Source organism: Chionomys nivalis, chromosome 10 (genome assembly GCF_950005125.1).
Source record: "Chionomys nivalis chromosome 10, mChiNiv1.1, whole genome shotgun sequence".
In the NCBI taxonomy this organism is placed as follows: domain Eukaryota; kingdom Metazoa; phylum Chordata; class Mammalia; order Rodentia; family Cricetidae; genus Chionomys; species Chionomys nivalis.
In genome coordinates, this window is record NC_080095.1 from 35,748,337 (window position 1) to 35,766,000 (window position 17,664).

The 17,664-nt window shown below is 38.3% G+C and overlaps 1 protein-coding gene across 40 annotated transcripts in view; it reads right to left on the reverse strand.

Annotated features, from left to right (window-relative positions):
- Nrxn3 (neurexin 3) overlaps nucleotides 1–17,664 on the reverse strand; it is a 1,560,627-nt gene that overhangs the window by 162,297 nt on the left and 1,380,666 nt on the right. For all 40 annotated transcript variants that reach the window (XR_009057835.1, XR_009057834.1, XM_057782568.1 and 37 more), the window contains one exon: nucleotides 10,585–10,756. Coding sequence is in view for 38 of the 40 variants with exons in the window: in XM_057782568.1 (XP_057638551.1) it covers nucleotides 10,585–10,756 (172 nt within the window). In the remaining 2 variants the exon portion in view is untranslated. The remainder of the gene's footprint in view (nucleotides 1–10,584; nucleotides 10,757–17,664) is intronic.

Genomic DNA, 17,664 nt, shown 5'->3' on the forward strand with positions numbered 1-17,664 from the left:
CTTCTATTATCTAAAAAATACAAAGGTGAGTTTCAGTTTTATGGTATACCCATTGCCTAGAACAGGTCACATGTAATATGTAGAATAAATACTTGTTAGATAGTGAGTAAATCTGAATTAAAGGGATGCCTCTATACAAATTCATTCTACTGATGATGGTGAAGGAATACCAACATCCAGATAAACAGGCTTGTATATTCTGATATTTAAAACAGTGATTCATATTTTTAACTCATTTATAGGATTTGATATAGTTTTTAGTACTTGATTCCTGTGTAATTGCCATTGTCTTCTTGTGTATCTAATCCCAAAGTCTTCTTAGGCAGCATTGGAATTTGACAAAGCCCATTATCTAGGCTGATATTAAGGACTTATGGAAGGTTGTGTAAGAAAGAAATGCATCTCACACAGCAGATTGTAAACATTACTTTTAATTCAATTAAATCTATAATTTGAAGATTATGAATATTTCTGTGTCCTTGCCTTACTACTTTCTTCCCTTCTGACCTAGTCCCTACTCTTGTTAGCCTGCTGTGGTATTGACAGGCATTTTAGAATATTGGAAAGTCTTTATCTCTTTGTGATGAGCTGCAATATGATTATAATTGATAGCATATGCCACTATTAATTAATCTCTCTACTTTATAAAATTATAAAGGATATAATACACACATACACAATTACACACACATGCGTATGTATGTGTGTATATATATGTATATACATAGTATATATATATATATATTTGTTATTTATAGAAGAATTCAATATTCTTTTTAGTTATTTAAATAACTAGAGAGACCCTTAAATCTTATACAAAATTTAAACATGGAATTCAGCCAACTCTAAGGTAGACAACAAATGACAAAGAAGTCATATGAGATAGTTGGCTTAGTAGTCCTAGATAATTATAGATCCTAGAACTTTTATTTACAATTGAACTATAACTTCTGAGATAATAGGATCTCCAACCTACACCACACACTAAACTTAGATTTACAGCTACATAGTATTTGATGATTGCTCTAATTGAGAAGAGCATCATGTGAATTATAATGTTGGCATTATAATAGGAGCAAGCTGCTATTAACATTTTTATGTCATGTGATACGTATAATTGTAAAGTCCCATAAAATGTGATCCTCCCACATCTCCAATCTTTAAAACACTATTTCTAAGATGTGACTTACTAAGTATAAGCATAATAGGTGGAGATGAAGAAATCTTGGTGCTACCAAGATGGCTCAGTTGGTTCATGGAGCAGATAGATTTGTTGCCAAACTCAACAACTTAGTTAAAATTTGAGATCCCACACAATAGAAAGGGAAAACCAACAATTGTAAGTTATATGTTTATACACATACAAACACAAAAATATTTTTGGAAAAAGAAATAATTTCCCTTATATTTCTCATCAAAAATATCCAGAAGTAATCCTCAAATTTGTATTATTTGTACTATCAAGCTAATTGACTAAAGTATTTAATTTAGAACTAAAAATATCATATGCTTGCTGTGGGACAATGGATTTACCCTGTAAATATTTCTTTCTTGTACTTGTTTAATAAAATGCTTATTGGTCAGTAGTCAGGCAAGAAGTATAGGTAGGGTGACCAGGCAGAAAGTATAGGCAGGGCGATGAGAACAGAAGAATTCTGGGAAGAGGAAAGATACAGTCTGCAGTCATCACCCAGACACAGAAGCAAGATGAGAATCCCTCACTGATGAAAGGTACCAAGCCACATGGCTAACACAGACAAGAATAATGCACTAATATAAGTTATAAGAGTTATGAGAAGCCTGAGCTAGTAAGCCAACAAGTTTTATAATTAATGTAGACCTCTGTGAGTTTCTTTGGGGCTGAACGGCTGCAGGACTGAGCAGGAGAGAAACCTCTGTCAACATATGCTTTTTAATTTACAAAATTCTACTTTCTCTAAATCCCATTGCAGCTTACTAAGAATGAGGACTAACATAAGCCAGAACCCAGACTGAGCTGTTTATACTATGAAGTTTAATAGGAGTATGTAGCAAAATTACTCTTTTTCTGAACAGTCAATTGACTAAAAGCTCACCCTATTCACAAATGAATTGGGTATAAATAATGTCTATAGTTACTGTAATTGCTACCATATTATCTGATATAAATCTTCATTATTATAACAAGCTCTGTTGTGTGTGTTATTTAACTCCTGTATAAATAACCTTGAGTTATATACTAGTTTAATGCCTTAGGGCAAATTTCCATATACCAAATATTCATGTATTCCTTCTCCCTTGATCTCAAATATTTTAGCATCCATATTATGTCCTTCTTTATATCTAAATTTTATATGTGCATATATATATATTCTTTTTGTCTTTTTTGTTTGTTTTCTTTTGTTTTTCAAGACAGTGTTTCTTTGTAGCTTTGGTCTTGTGCGTGATTACACTTAATTTTAGCATTAGCAGGTGTTTGCAGTTTCCATTGAAATGCTTATCATCTACTAAGGGACATTTACAGGGAGGAAAAAGGCTCTAGGCATGATAGAAATAATTGCATTTAACTTGCAAGATGCATGGCTATTTATCTTGTGACTGGGAATTCACTAAGGAGAAAGGTTTGTCTGATAAGACAAAACATAAAGAAAAATATATGAAGCATCCTTTCTCCACTTCCCATCCTTCAAGCAAGACCATCAAGCAGTAAAAAAGACTTCCATTTAATAAAGCTCTTTTTGCCTGCTTAGACATGGAGGTAGGAGGTTTAATGGGATCCTAAAAGAAAAGAGGCTTCCAAAGCCCAACAAATACCACTTAAGATATGGATAAAGGTAAACACCCATGGATCCAGAAAAGTGCTGTTTCTAGACTAGGAAGCAATTGGAGATTTAGCTTCAAAAAATAATTCCAGGGATTACCTTTACATAAAAAAAATATAATTTGAAGATTTGAGTTAAGGCCAGAATTTCTAAATAAGCCACAAAATTGAGTGCACTACAGCCACAAAGGCCCAGGTTGTGTACCAGCATCTCCAAGGGCAAATCAAACTTAAACTCTCTAGGGTGTATCCTAATCCTTAAAGCAAAAATAAACCCCACATTCAACCTTCAGGGTATTTCAAGGTCAAGCGGTTTGTTTTGTCTGTGAATGTGGAGTTAATGGTGAGAATGATCTTGTCTACAATTTGGTGTGGGCATGACCTACTCCATTTTGCTTCTTTGAAGCAAACCCTTCACTGTGGGACTCTTTTTACAACTCTAGGTTTCTGAAGAAAGGGAGAACAAGCAAGAGGGAAACTTGCTTCTTTGTCAATTCTCTATCTTTTTGAGTAAACATCAATGCATAAGATTTTCTCAAACAAACAAACAAAATTATCAAGAACTCCAGCGTAGGGATTGGGAGACCAAAGCAGCCACATAACCTTAGACCTACAGACTGTCTGTCCTGCCCTTGAGATGTGCTGGAGTGAGTGTGGCACAGAAATTGTGGGAGTAAATCAACTAACCTGGGGTCATGGGGGCACGAGGAGAATGAACTGACAACAAGGAAGCCTGCATGGGACTGATCTAGGACCTCTGCATGTAAGTCACAGTTATGGTGCCTGGTCTTCTTGTGGGACTCCTGACAGTGGGAGCAGCAGCTGTCTTTGATTCTTTGGCTGGTTTTTGGGACCCTATTCCTCATACTGGGTTGCCTTGCCCCGCCTTAATACAAGGGGGAAGGGGAGATGCTAAATCTTACTGTGACTTGATATGCCATGTTTTGTTTTATATATGGGAAGCCAGCCTTATTCTCAAGAGAAATGGAGGAGGAGTGGATTGCTATAGGGGCAGAGGTGAGGGGCAGGGTGAGGTGCTGGGAGGAGAGGAGAGAAGGGAAACTGCAGCAGGGATGAAAATAAATATTAAAGACATTATACTCAGCTGTGTCCAACAGGGGAGAAACAATACTGAGGTGACAGCTGCAAGTACAGTTATCTTCCTTGAGTGTTTAACTGGGGCTAAAGAACACTGGGGGTAGACCAGCAATCTCAGTCCACAATCTTGAGTTTACAGATAAAATAACATGGTTTCGTTTTGTTTTTGTTTTTATGGTCAGAGTTGCTGATGGATTTGCTCCATAATCATCTTGTCAGAGAATACAAATATAGCTTAATAAAGGGTATACTGTCACTTCTGCTTAAGAAACACATTTCTGGCAGCACTCCTTTTGAAATTTCCCAAATTGAATGTCAGTCTGAGCCATCATTTATTTTTAATGGGAGAAAATGAACAACCATGGACCTGGGGCACAAAGAAGCATCTCAGCGATGGAAACTTACTCAAGGTGGCAAGCGGTGAGTGAAGAGGAAGTGGGTCTTTGTAGAAAGATTCTGGAAGTCTACGTTTAGTCACCATCCTCTCTTGCCTTTCCACAACTCTCTGAGTCACATTGAGCTATATTGTCCCTGTGGCTGCATCATACTAGGTAGTGTCAGAAAGTACATGGAGGTAAATGGTTACTATTCTATTGATGACACAATGGAGACTTTGACAGTAGAAAATAGGCAAAAGGAAATGATACATAATGTATTGTGTCCTATATTGTTTGATGGGAGCTAATGAACTACAAAAATTAAATGAAAAACATGTATTCGAAGTATTTAGTGCCAGGGCATAATTTACAACAAAATAAAAACCTCAGAACCTCAGTAATACCAGCTCCATCACATATACTGAGTGGTTACATGTGCTATACGGCTGTCATGTCAGACAATTCTAATAGTATTGTTAAGTCTGAAAGATAAAAAAAAATGGTTTGAGGTTCCTAATATCAGTGATTATCAAACATATCTGCACTGAAAATTCTCAATGCCTAGCCCAGTGTGTCACAATTCTTGAATGTGAATCTTGTTACAATGTAAATTTCAACTATCTAGGTATAGACCCTGAAAATTGGCATTTTAATGGATACAAAGATCATCATCATCAGCTACCACATTTAGACATGAGACTGGTGTCTGAGTACTGGCATTTCACTGTCATATCCACGGGACTTTATGTGAAACTAAGTAGACAGTAGTTTACCATTTAAATGTACACATAGGTTGTGTGATCCAGTTGCCACCCAAGACTAAGTAAAGGATGTTAAAGTTATTTGACAAAAGAAACACAAATCTTGTGAATCTTAATTCAGACTTACAAACTTGAGAATATTCTGCAGTGCAAATATTTAGAAAGTATTGGTTTGATTGATTTATTGATATGTTTCCTGCCTGTTTGAGGAATTTACTTATGAGGGCATTTTATAAACGTAGCAAAGAATGTTCAAACACATTAATTAAATGAGCCTTCCTCTAGCTGCCTTTTATCTCCGCAGTCTTGAATCCAAGTTCAAATACAGCTTTCCCTCTTGATTGTGTTTGTGCTTTTTTATTCCTTTTGTAGGACTTTCCTATCTCTGCTTGCCTCCTGTTGAACTGAAAGGAACGCAAACGCTGAACGGATGAGTGAGCAGTGAGATGAGGCTTGCATTAGTGCAGGCTTCCAATCTCGCAAGGCCCGGCATGTTTGCAAGAAAAGCCAAGGAATGAAAACCCCCTGGCTAGGAATTAATGAAAACCTAAGGCCTAGGAAATTTCAGTATCTTATCGACAGTTTATTTATAGTCTTCGTTTTTAACTCTTCCATGTCTTGGCATGAGGTATATATGTGCAAAATCTCTTGTCTCCCATCATGTCCTCTAAAATACAACAGAATGGCAAGTAATGGAAATAAATTTTAAGGGACTGTTATTAATTTAATGATTTTTTTTTGTCATTGATGGTTTTACTCTGAAGTGAAGACGTGGTGGAAACCTGCTACTTGCTCACAGTGGGCAGAAATCACAGATGCTATTCAACATCTTACGATGCTCCTGAGAGCATACTACTGCACCAGCTATAATGCATGGCAGAATCACTTAGCCCAGAATGTGAATAGTACCAAGGTTCAGAAACATTATTACTGAACCTGCTCCAGGCATGGATTTCTGTTCCAGGGAATGTTTTATTTATATATCACCAAGACAGTGAAGTTATCAATAAAATAAGAACTCAGAAATAGCACAATGGGCAGGATGTTTGAGGTGATGCTGTATGAGGATCAGGTAGGAATCCTGAGTCTGTCCTCGCGCTATTGAGACACTGGGCAAGTTGTTTAGCCTCTCAGAGTTTGCCATGCTTTAGATGAATGCCTTCCCAAAGGTCTACATGCTAAAGGCTTGGTTTCCTGGATGGCATTATTGGAAACTGCTGTGCACTTACTTATCATCAGTGTGTCCTTTTGGGAGGGTCTTAGACCAATGTGTATCTTCTCTGTTTTCTGGATAATGAGGTGAAATTTCTTCCACTATGTGTACCTTCACCAGAGACTCAGAAACAAATGAGTCTGCTCAATCTTGGACTGAAAATCCCAGAATTGTGAACCAAAGCAAATTTTCCTCACTTAAAAGTTGGTAAAGTTAACTGCTTCAGATGTTGAATACCAACCTCCTGATGCATAAGCTTAAGCACATTTTTTTTTCTCTGTGTTAGTTCATTGTTTTTCTCTGTGTTAATTAATGGTCTCAAGTATTTCAGGAGATTCAAAGAAAACCGGCTAGTAGAACAATGATAAGAATTTCAGTCAAGAGTACCTCAATTGACTTGATATGCAATATCAAAGGGAAAAATCTATGAGACCTAGCTCTTCTTAACAAGCTCTTGGGTGGGAAAATAGGGGTCCTATGCATTTGGAACTCCTTATCATTCTTCATTTCTCAAAGGGCTGGCTTTCACCTGAAAAGTTCTTAGGGTACCATGACCAGGATCCTGACAGTTCTGGTGGTATAATGGCCACCCACTCACAGTGAAGAGTGAATCGTGAACAATCCTATTCAGCAAGGCCTCACAGGGGGCCCAGAGCCAGGGTTAAAATTAATTTTCCATGTTCAGCTCACCTTTCACCTCCCCTCCCTTGTCCTTATCATTGCATTGTGTAGAGAGAGCAATCAGAGGCTTTATAAGGCGTATTTGTCAGTGCCTGGATGATAGCTCCGAGCTGATTCTCTTTTTATTTCCCTCTCCTCTTTCTTAGCCTTTCTATTTTCAGGCTCAAAGGAAGAAGTCACTTTTGAGTTCAATCCCCCAGAATCAAGTGATAGAAGATCCCAATTGCGATAGAACTATTTCCATCTTGGCTACTCACTGATTCACAAAGAACCGAGGCTGCATGTTCTGGGCCCAGCTGGGCTCTCAATATTTCACAGAAGGATGTTTCCGTAAGGCCAAGCAAATGCCTATAAATGACTGTGGAAAGATTCAAGAGATGACCCATTCATCCTGTTTCTCAGTCGGCCCCTTTGGATGTGTTGGGCAGGAGTGACTTGCAAGAGTGTGCCCTCGGAATGAAGCAACTGCAGTGACTAATTGAGAGAAGCTACTCTATATTAAAGAACTGCCCCCTTAAAGTACACATTACTCTCAATGGCCCATGAGAGCACCCTGCTGTCATGGGGAGGACAACTTGGGCTCACTGTGTTAATATTTGTTTTCTTCCTTAAATGTAAATTTTCTCCCCCACTTTTCTTGACAACTACCTTTGTGTGGTTACTAAAACTGATCTTTATGGTGAGATACTCCTGAACTTTCTTGATAGCTGCTAGTCATTTGCCATTGTTAATATAACATAATGATTTGGGGAAAAAGAGGACATGTCAATTTATTAATTTTTTTGGAGAAATTATGTTAAGATTAACTAGATTGGTGACTGTGCTGCTTCCTTGGACACAGAGACCATTGTGGTTCCAAGTTTAAAATAAACTAAACTTTTTAATATTGTGGTAATGATTCCCTAAGTTTAGTTAAATGCATTCTTTCAATCTCATAAGAGGGAAATTAAGATATTCAAGGTCCATTAGACTGTTAGGAAGTCTTATAAGACTTTTGAAATATAATATGGCTGTAAAGAAAGAAACTGATCTAGGGAGATCCACATTTATGGTTATGCATTTTTAAAATCATTTCATCATCACTATGGGGTCAAGATAAAAAAAAAAAAACCGGATCTAATTTGGAAGAGGATAACCTGGTCTTCATTTTTGTTCTTCAGTTACTATGTAATCTTAGGCTGACAACAGAACTCGCCTGAGTGTATTATTTTGATTTTAACTGGAGAATAGAAATATCTAGTTTACCCAACTCATAGGCTAGCAAATGACTCTAAAAGTATCATTACATCTATATCATCAGGATTGCAAAACAGAGGGGTGGTGAGTCTCAGTGCCTCATGGAAAGACTGGAACTAGATAACCAGCAAAATAAATACAAGGGAAATAAATGAGCAGTTCTGAAGAAGGAATTTGATGCATTCCCAACACTAAATTCATCATCAGAGGAGAAAAATCAGAACTGTTAGAATTTCTTACCCTTATTTCATGGTTCACTGTTATTTTATCTTGAATTATATGTGGGGAAAGGCACCAAATATTTCAATACTTAGGGCATTTCAAGTTATAATTCCAGTTGCCTGAGACATACAACTGTTAAAAAAAAAAGTTCTCAACTCATTAGGTGTCTCGAAGGCACATCCTGCTAACTGCAAGGCTCTACCCTGCCCAACAATAACAACATTTATTACAGCTGTATAAGAGTTACCAGTGATGCTAACAGTCAGCAGGGAAAGTTCTGCCATTAAAGACAGGTTTATCCTGCTCTGAAAGCCTGTGGGAGGCAACCCATAATTTAGAACTAACGACACAAAGGGAGAGGTGTGCACCAAGGGTCACTGGTGTTCTTAGGTATCTGTGACTTTAAAATGACCACCCCAATGCTTCCTCATTGCTGGCCACACATGCAAGGATTCTCCATTGACTCTTAGCAAGGAGTTAACATCACCTGAGGAATCTTTGAAGTTCTTCCCAGAGACACAACAAACCTCACAGCAGCAATTTTAAGTGTCAATAGTAATATGCATAGAGAGAGGAAGATGGATTTTTTTTTCTACGAGCAAATAAATGAACAGCTTTTAAGGTCTCTGGTATTTCACTTCCTCTTCCCTCCCCTTTTACCATCACATACCCCTGGGTTTAAGCAAGAAACACTTGAAAATAAAGTCTATTCGTGTCCAGGGAATGTGGGTGTTGACAAAAAGTTGCAGCAACTCCTAGCACCTCTGGCTCTTTCAGATGATCAAAGATAACTTCAGGAGGTTAATTTTTGTGACAATCTAAAAAATTCTACCAGAACTCCATCACTGGCTGAGCTGGCTGCTGGGGAAAATCCAGGGTGACAGATATGTGAGTAGATAGGGTAATTGATTAATTAGTATGTTTATTGCTTCCGTGCCTTGGGACAATTGCTTCCATAACTCTTAAACCAGGAATGAGGAGAATCTGGATATTAAAGAAGAACCAAGCAGCACACACTATTGATCGGCTTTTAAAATGTAACACTGATTTAAAGCATGAAACCTCAATCGTTGCCTTTAAGCTATTGAGAAAATTATCTTGGGCCACAAGTATACAAGTTTACGGTGAATATTTCTTTCAGGCCTGATAATTATTAACTAAAATGCCCAGAATCCTGAAAATGTAATTTAAGCTTCATTATCAGTGTGCTCATCTTGGTGTTGAAGAAGCGAGAGAAAACAGACAAAAAAATGGGGGAAATCGGAGCATCATACAGTGAGTTAGACATGCATCTTGTTCACAGTAGTGGAAAGTGCCATATCCTAAGCTATTTTCTGTCATCTATCCATTAGGTTGCAACGCAATTATGGAGTAAAAGCCCCTTGCTGGGTATTCTCCCTTCTCTTTTTAGGATTTTCATGGCCAGGGCTAAGGATTCTTGGTAGGAGACTGGAAAGATGAGAGAAGAAGCTAAGGGACTATTTGAATGAGTTTCTCTAAAGAAGGAACCTTCTCTCTCCCTGCCCTTGGTTTGCCATCTGGTTCTGGGATTTTGCTGCTGCACACTCCAGGGCTGTGAAATTCAAATGCATGATTAGCCCCTCTGTCTCCCATGCCAGTGTGCTTCCTAGGAAAATCACTGCTAGGACCAGACTCTAAACGGCAACATAGGCTTAGTGTGAGCAAGAGAAAATCACTTGGCAAATTCAAATAAATAAAAAACTCTACCCTTGATTTTTCTCATTGTTCCCCTGAGTTAATGCTCATGAATTCAAGTTTAATAAACTTGCTGCTCTATTCTCTCTGCCACCTCTTGCCATCTGTCCCTGCAATCATACCTAACAATACAGCACCACATAGACCAGATATCTCATCCATTATCTTATGATTATCAACAATCCCCCAGAACAAGGATGACGTCCCTTTCTTCCACCTGAAACCTTATATTTACCTTCAATATGAACCAGTCAGGCAGCATTGCTTTAAGGTTTGCAAATCAAAATGTTCAGTGCATAGTCAGTAAGTCTCCAGAAGCTGCTTACACTGCCCTAATCTTAAAAAAAAATAACTTTCTTTCTCAGACAAAAGGCATTGACATATTCTTTGCCTATAAACTGGCAACAGTCATGAGAAAAGATGTCATGGCTGTCATAGGTATCAGAGGTGATTTGGGGAGGCCAAAAGAGAAGATGTTACCTGTAGGATAATGTTCATTCACTGGCCAGTTGTCCACCTGAAGTGTGGCATTGCCGCCATTTCTGGTAAAGCGCACCACGTGATATTTGCCGTCATTGACAGGGGTTCTCTCTTCTTTGATGGAGATGTCCACGGTGCCGATATTGAAGACAACTCCAATTTTCCCTTGTTCCTATAATAAAGAAATACAAAGGGCATGATTGTCACTGACTGCAGGGTTTACTCCCTTTAAAGTTGATCCTCCAACTAGCAATAAACTTGTAGGTGCCCGGAGGGAGCTGTCAGTATGAAGCTAATAATAGTATCTTATATTTCTCCATGGGCTTTCATCCTGAACATAAAAAAAAAAAAAATAGTATAAAGCCACCCAAATTGTTCTCACTGCCTGAACAGTACAAGTTACAGCATTCAAGGACCATCGGTGAATATTGATGTTAGTGTGGCAGAAATCTCGACAGTGACGCCCTCTACTGTGAACATCATTTCTGAGAGAGGGATTGGGTCTGTCTTTTAAAAGAAGTTAGTAGAATTATTTCACAATTAAGATTCAGGATTAAAAAGAAACTATGAGCCTGCCTTCCCATTTTGGGATATTCAAGGTAAAGGGGAGGGGTACCAAAATGTTAGAAGCCAATGGCTGAGAAATCGATATCATAGACCTGTTCTTTGATGTTTTCTGTGGCTCCAAGTCACACTCAAAAGGTATTTTGTACAATGGGCAATGAAATTGTGCAAGAGTTTTCAGAACTGGTGACTATCGATCTTCCTAGATTTATAGCCCTATTGTTCAGTTAATCTAGAGATAAAATATATTCTGGAGCTTTTGCTACACAGCAGAAGGTACCATTGGTAGTTCAAACTGACTTTGGAGGCAGAGAAATTGCAATGGATTCTAGAAGACAGACATTATGGCAATGAATAGGAAGATGATGGAGATGATGGGGGTGGAGATAAGACCCTCCGGAAAAATGCCTGGAAATGCTTGAACTATACGTCACAATGCTATTATAACTCTTTCTCTTCCAGCCTAATAATTGGTTATGACTAAGAGTTGGAATTGGTATTCACAATGAAACAAAATGAAAGTGGCCTTCCTGGTCAGATACAATCAACTTCTTTCAACCTCCTGGAAGAACAAGTCAGCTCCGGAGAGTTGGATGGAGCAAGAGAGAAGGGCGAATATTTTTTCTCCGTCTCTCTAGTTGTCTGGCTTACTGGCACTAGGCTGGACACTTGGTAGTAATAAAATTTAGTTGTCATTCTGATATTTACAAATCTGAGTCACAGAATTTCTTAATCAGCCTTTCTTATTCACTATTCTTTTGTTTGAGGAGTGGAAGGGGGAAGAACAAGGAAAGGAAAAGGGAGAAAAGACAAATGGTACAGTTAAAGAACAGAATTCACACTACGTAAGTTCTAGGAAATTTTTATAGATGCTCAGATTTAATATTCATTCATTCATTCTTTAATTCACTCAATACATAAATGTATTCTTAAGCACTTAGTATGCTTATAAATTAAGATTTTTGCAGAATGAACACTGGTTTCCATATATTGTGATGCAATGAATTTAGTTTCTTCAACTTACCATTTATCTTTTATATCCCTTCCTATGGAGATACATCTCATACCTGATTAAATAAATGACCAGTACCCAAGGCTCTTGATTTTAGAAGGAGATAATATAGATGAACTGATGAATCATGTTGTCGGAAATCAGAAAAGCAGACCCGGGGTAGACATTATTGCTTCTTTTGTGCCCACAGAGTTTGTTGCAGGACACAAATGATCACCTGCATTTCTAATTTTGTAAACCTTGTAAAAAGTGTTCCAGTGCCTTCCCACATGGCGACTAAACAGACTCATTTCTGTTTATTGGTATCAGTGTGATCTTGGATTTGTTTTGGTTAGTTTCATCTCTCTATTTAAAGAATGTACCTAGCCCTGGGAATTATGGATGTAATGTTGACTATGATAGTGTCTTTATTACAGTGTTCATGGTCATAATGAATAATATTATGATAGAGTTTAACTTTTTTTCTCTGATCCTCAGGGAATTTGGCAAGAACATACCACATTCGCTCTGTCTTGGAGAGGTGGATGGTCTTTAAGGATGTGGGAAAGAATGGGTAGGTGGGTGTTCATGCCCTCATAGGGAAACAAGCAAGGGTATAAAAGCCTGAATCAGCACATATTTACGGGATGACGGAACTGGAGGATTTAAAAAGCCACAACTTCAGAAGCCATTGCTCTGCCCACCCTCCATGCGTGGGCTGTTTATTGAGTTGCCGTTCTTCCTTTGAGAAACTACTACATCAATCCCGTATGCGTGGAAAAGCCTGCTCGTGATTCAGCTCAGCTGTGAGTCACTAATTAATCGTGGCTCGAGAGCAGTGTTAGCGTTCTAAAAGGGAATGGAGACCTCAACGCTCGGCAGCTTTCAATGACAGTGGGGGCAAAGGACAGTTCTGGCTCACGGAGTTCGTTGATCGGCAAGATACATTCTTGGGCAGATTTTCTGCAAGATCCATAAAAGATTCAGGACAAGAAAAGATTTAATCTCTGCCAGAATAAATATTTGGTCCTTATCTTAGGTGCCACACATTTGCCATTAGAGCTGGGACATTCAAAGGATCCTAATCCTGTCAGCACATTGCCAAATGCAGTGTAGACCCTATCCCAGATTGTTTCTCTTTGTTTCTCACAGTGGTAAATGTAACTGTGCTAGAACTCAGATGCGGTCGCTTTATTCGCAGTAATAAGATTTCATTATCATCATTTCCTTGTCATTTGTCATGGGACCACAGTGGCATTATAATCCATGGCTAACTGCTTCGTTGCAGTTCATTAGAAGTCACGGAAGCCTTGTGGCAAATACCCATATAGTTGCCCAGGCTTGAATCGATCATAGCAGCTGCCATGAAAATAAACTCCTGTGGTTCACATGTCTACAGGAGGAAAGACGTGAAGGAAAAACACATTAGCTTCACATCATCTCCTACACCCCCCACACCCTGACCTTGTGGCAACTTACTTAACTAATCTGAACCCATTATTTTACCACTTTCCCATTCTTCAAATGACTATTATAATTAAACAATACAGTTTATGTGATGAACGCTGCAGTAGTTGGCTTTCTCTTTTACTAATACGTATGTGTGCATATGTGTGTTTACAGGTGTGTATGCACAGTGTAGAAGCTGGAAGACAGCCTCAGCTATTCTCTCTGACACAGAGCCTCTCAGTGGCCTGAAGCTTACCAATTAGGCTATACTAGCTGGACAGTGTGCTCCAGAGATCTTACTCCCATGCACGGTGGTACAGATACATGCCATCATGCCTGCTGTTATTTTTTTTTAAGGTGGGTACTAATGATTAAGGCAACTGCTCTACAAACTGAGCCATTCTATCATCCCTACATAATAGCATTTTCTAAGTTAAAAATATATAAAAATATGAGATAGGTGAAAATGGGGGGACTGTGTAGTCATTTTCCCATAAAAAATGACCTGCCATTATTAATGAATTTAATTAGTTCAGTAGGATGATCATGCATGGGTTTTAGCACAGTACAATAAAATACCACCTCTAACTTATTAATAATAATAAAACTGCATGACCTTTGCAGTTTACTTATAGAAGGGCATGTGATGAGAGGGAGGGGCAAATTGCTGTCCCCGAAGCCTGTTGTGTGGATTATGTGTGAAGCATCTGCCACATGGCTATGCATACTTCCAGGTTGCAATATGTCACTCCTTTCTCTTCTCATTAGTGTAATTGAAAGTAGTAGTGTAGGCTAAGGCCTGCTTGGCAGGCATTGCCATCAAGATCTATTGTGAAAATAAATATAATTTTTTTGCAAACAGAACTTTTTTTCAGGGTTGATTTCCTGTCACAATTTTGTAGTTGCTTTCTGGCCACATTTTTGGCGCCTTTTATAAGCTTTTTGAACACAAGAAAATGTAGTTGCAGAAACAATGTGGTTATAAATTTTAATAACTCTATACCCTTTACCACCAAAGCTGGTACCAAGGCAATCGCTTCAATCTGTGTTCTTTCTTGATATTAAAAACAAAGACAAGTGGTAAATCAGAAGACATTACCAATCATCTTCAAGTGCATTCAAGAGGAAACCTGAATGGTACAGAAACATCTGCTTTCCACAGTTAGTAAGTCATTCCTTATCAATAATGACTATTTATGAGCCCACCTGGTTCTTCAAATGAGCCTAGATTCAGCTACCTGATCCTCAATCAGCCACATTATGATTAATATGGCCTACATACCCCCAGGGATGCTATAAGCTCTAGGGTGAGGACGTAGGAGCAGAAATATACAGGGACAAAAGACAATTTTCAGGAATGAAGGAGGAGCTCCTCAATGACCATCTCTTCATTTTTTCCACAATGCCTCTAAGGAAGGCAACATGCACCATCCCCTACTTCGGAACATTGCAGCTGACAGAAACAAAACAGTGCTTCTCAAACGTATGCCCAGGAGATGTTCACTGGAAACAGCTCTCCATGGTGCCACAGTTCGACTTCTCACAAAATTGTCTGTTCAGTAATAGACAATAACACGATAAAGCCATGTGTAAATGATGCTTCTGAGCTTGTGCACAAGACCTTGGCAATATTCCAGTCCACTTTCTACTAAAAAAAAAATAGTTAATGGTACTATTCACTCCATTCTTCTAGGTCTCCTAATTAGAGGCTCATACTAAGAGCAATCTTTTGCATTCCTTTGTGATAGACAGGCCCAGGAGTTCAGGGTCAAGTCATTGTCATTGTTCAAGCACATATATAATTTCTGGTATGAGACATGCCAATGCCCTCCCAGTGCTGTGAATCGCTGTCCCCAGAAAATTCTTAGTAGTGGTTGCTTTGTCATTTTGGGTCGCTGAGTGAGGGTGGTAGCAAATTAAGTTACAATGGACACGGCTGAGGAACGCTGCTTGTGTGCTTTGAGTACAGAGTGTTTAATCCACCACTGCTGCATGACAGTCCCATCCTGAATACTCAGTATATATTTCTAAATAGGATTGTCTCATAATTTCTCATAATTACCAACTATTGAATATATGTGACAAGAAGAGAGTTTAAGGCCAGACTCTAAGTATGTCTGACTTGAACTTAGGGGTTCTCCACTGAGGCACATTTCTATCCCGTGTATTACATGTTACAGTCTAGTGTTCATCATGCCTCTTCATGAGAGCAGTGTGCTCTGAGGGGAATGAATCTGGGTGATATAGTCAATGTACAAGCATCACACGGTGGGTTTACACTGTCTGATACAGAATTGATGTTCACTAAGTGACACAATGTCACAGAACCACATTTCTACACATTATCTCTGTTGACTAAAATGCCACTCTATAATATGTGACCATATTTATATCAAAAGTTATTTTCTCTGTATAAGCATACACTTCACGTCCACTTCAGTCCCAGCCATGTCATCTAACTTTTGTATTCAAGGAACCTTAATTACTAGGTTCCTTGAATACAAAAATTTTTACCAGAGGTCAGTACATGATTATTAGATGAGTGATAAATTGAACTGTGTGGTTGTGAATTTAAAAGAGAAACGTCTTTGTCACTGGAGTCTAAACAGAATTTTTATACTATTAGCAAAAATAGATCATTATAAATATGCTCAGATTGCATAGAATAAAACCAAAACATATATTTTCATTTTGCTTTATAAATGCAATGTGTAAACACATAAGATAATATTTATGAACTTATCTTGTTCATAGATAATTTCAGTTAAGGGAGCATGTCTTAACTTTCTTAGAAATAAAATATTCTGTAGTCAGTAGAACATAGTTTGAACATTTTGGGGCCTGTCATTTGTCTTTCTAGGAAGATCATTACCTTAATTTTTAAATGAGATGACCATCTTTTTCCAAAGCGTAAGACAATTAATAGTTGATATGGACTAAAAATGTATTTTCTCTCTGTGGAACTACATACTATTAAATGATTGGCATAATGGAAGAAACAGGACATCTTCAAGAAATCTCACTGAGAGGAGCAGCCCAGAGCCACTCAACTCACAAGATTCCAGCAATGAAAATGTGGACTTCCATTGCCATCTGCTGACAATGTCCTATACCCATTCACCCGAGAAGCTGGAATGTGGCCATAACAGAAGGTCAAGGAAGAAGAAAATATGTATTCTTGGTTCTAAAACAAGTTGTGAATTAGATTTAAAAAAATAGAGAACATCGAGACTCCACATTATTTTATTTATTTATTATTTTAACCATGTACTGCTGAGCAGATCGCTCAACTCTCTGGTTCTCAAGCTACCTTTATAAAAGTGAGAAGTGTCTTACATGGACACTGTAACATCAGATGCAGTCTGACTGTGATGAACAAAAACATGGGAAATCTAAAACAGGATCCACAAAGACTGATAGAAAGATGATGTTCATGGTGGGGCATAGGGGGTAACGAATGACGGTGTCTTTGAGGATAACTGGGTGAAAAACAATCTTAGCTTACACCTGAACTGTAGGCATGCATGAGCCATTCACTGTGGATACTGCTCTATCTGGAATGACTATATCTCATTGGAAATTAACCCCAGAATCTTTACCAGCTGTCCTCAGAAAATTCATGCTAAATGGTAGAGAAACTAATTCTCTTTTCCTAGATCTGTGTAAGTTGCAGTGACCTCTGCACCCATCTCACAAAGTTACAATGACCTCTCCTCCTGACTAGAGAGGTACTTTCCCTAGTGTTCCGCTGATGTCTGCTTACAGGAGGTCAATCAATTAAAGCGGATTAGATGTACAATCTGAAACGCTAACAGAGGGCCAAGCGAGATAAGACTGATAAATAGCTCAAGACAGCTCCATCTCCAACATTAAGCAAATTTTAAAGAGGATGACAGTTTAGGACAGAAGGACAGAAGGAACTCTGACCTGAAGAGAAAAGAATCATGGAAGAACACAGCAACTGGTCCAAATTAAAAAAAAAATTGCAAACCACAACCACAGCTTTGCTCATCACCAGTAACAAATGGCACCCTGAGTCACTGGGTCCTTCAAATCACCCTGAATGTCTGCGCCTC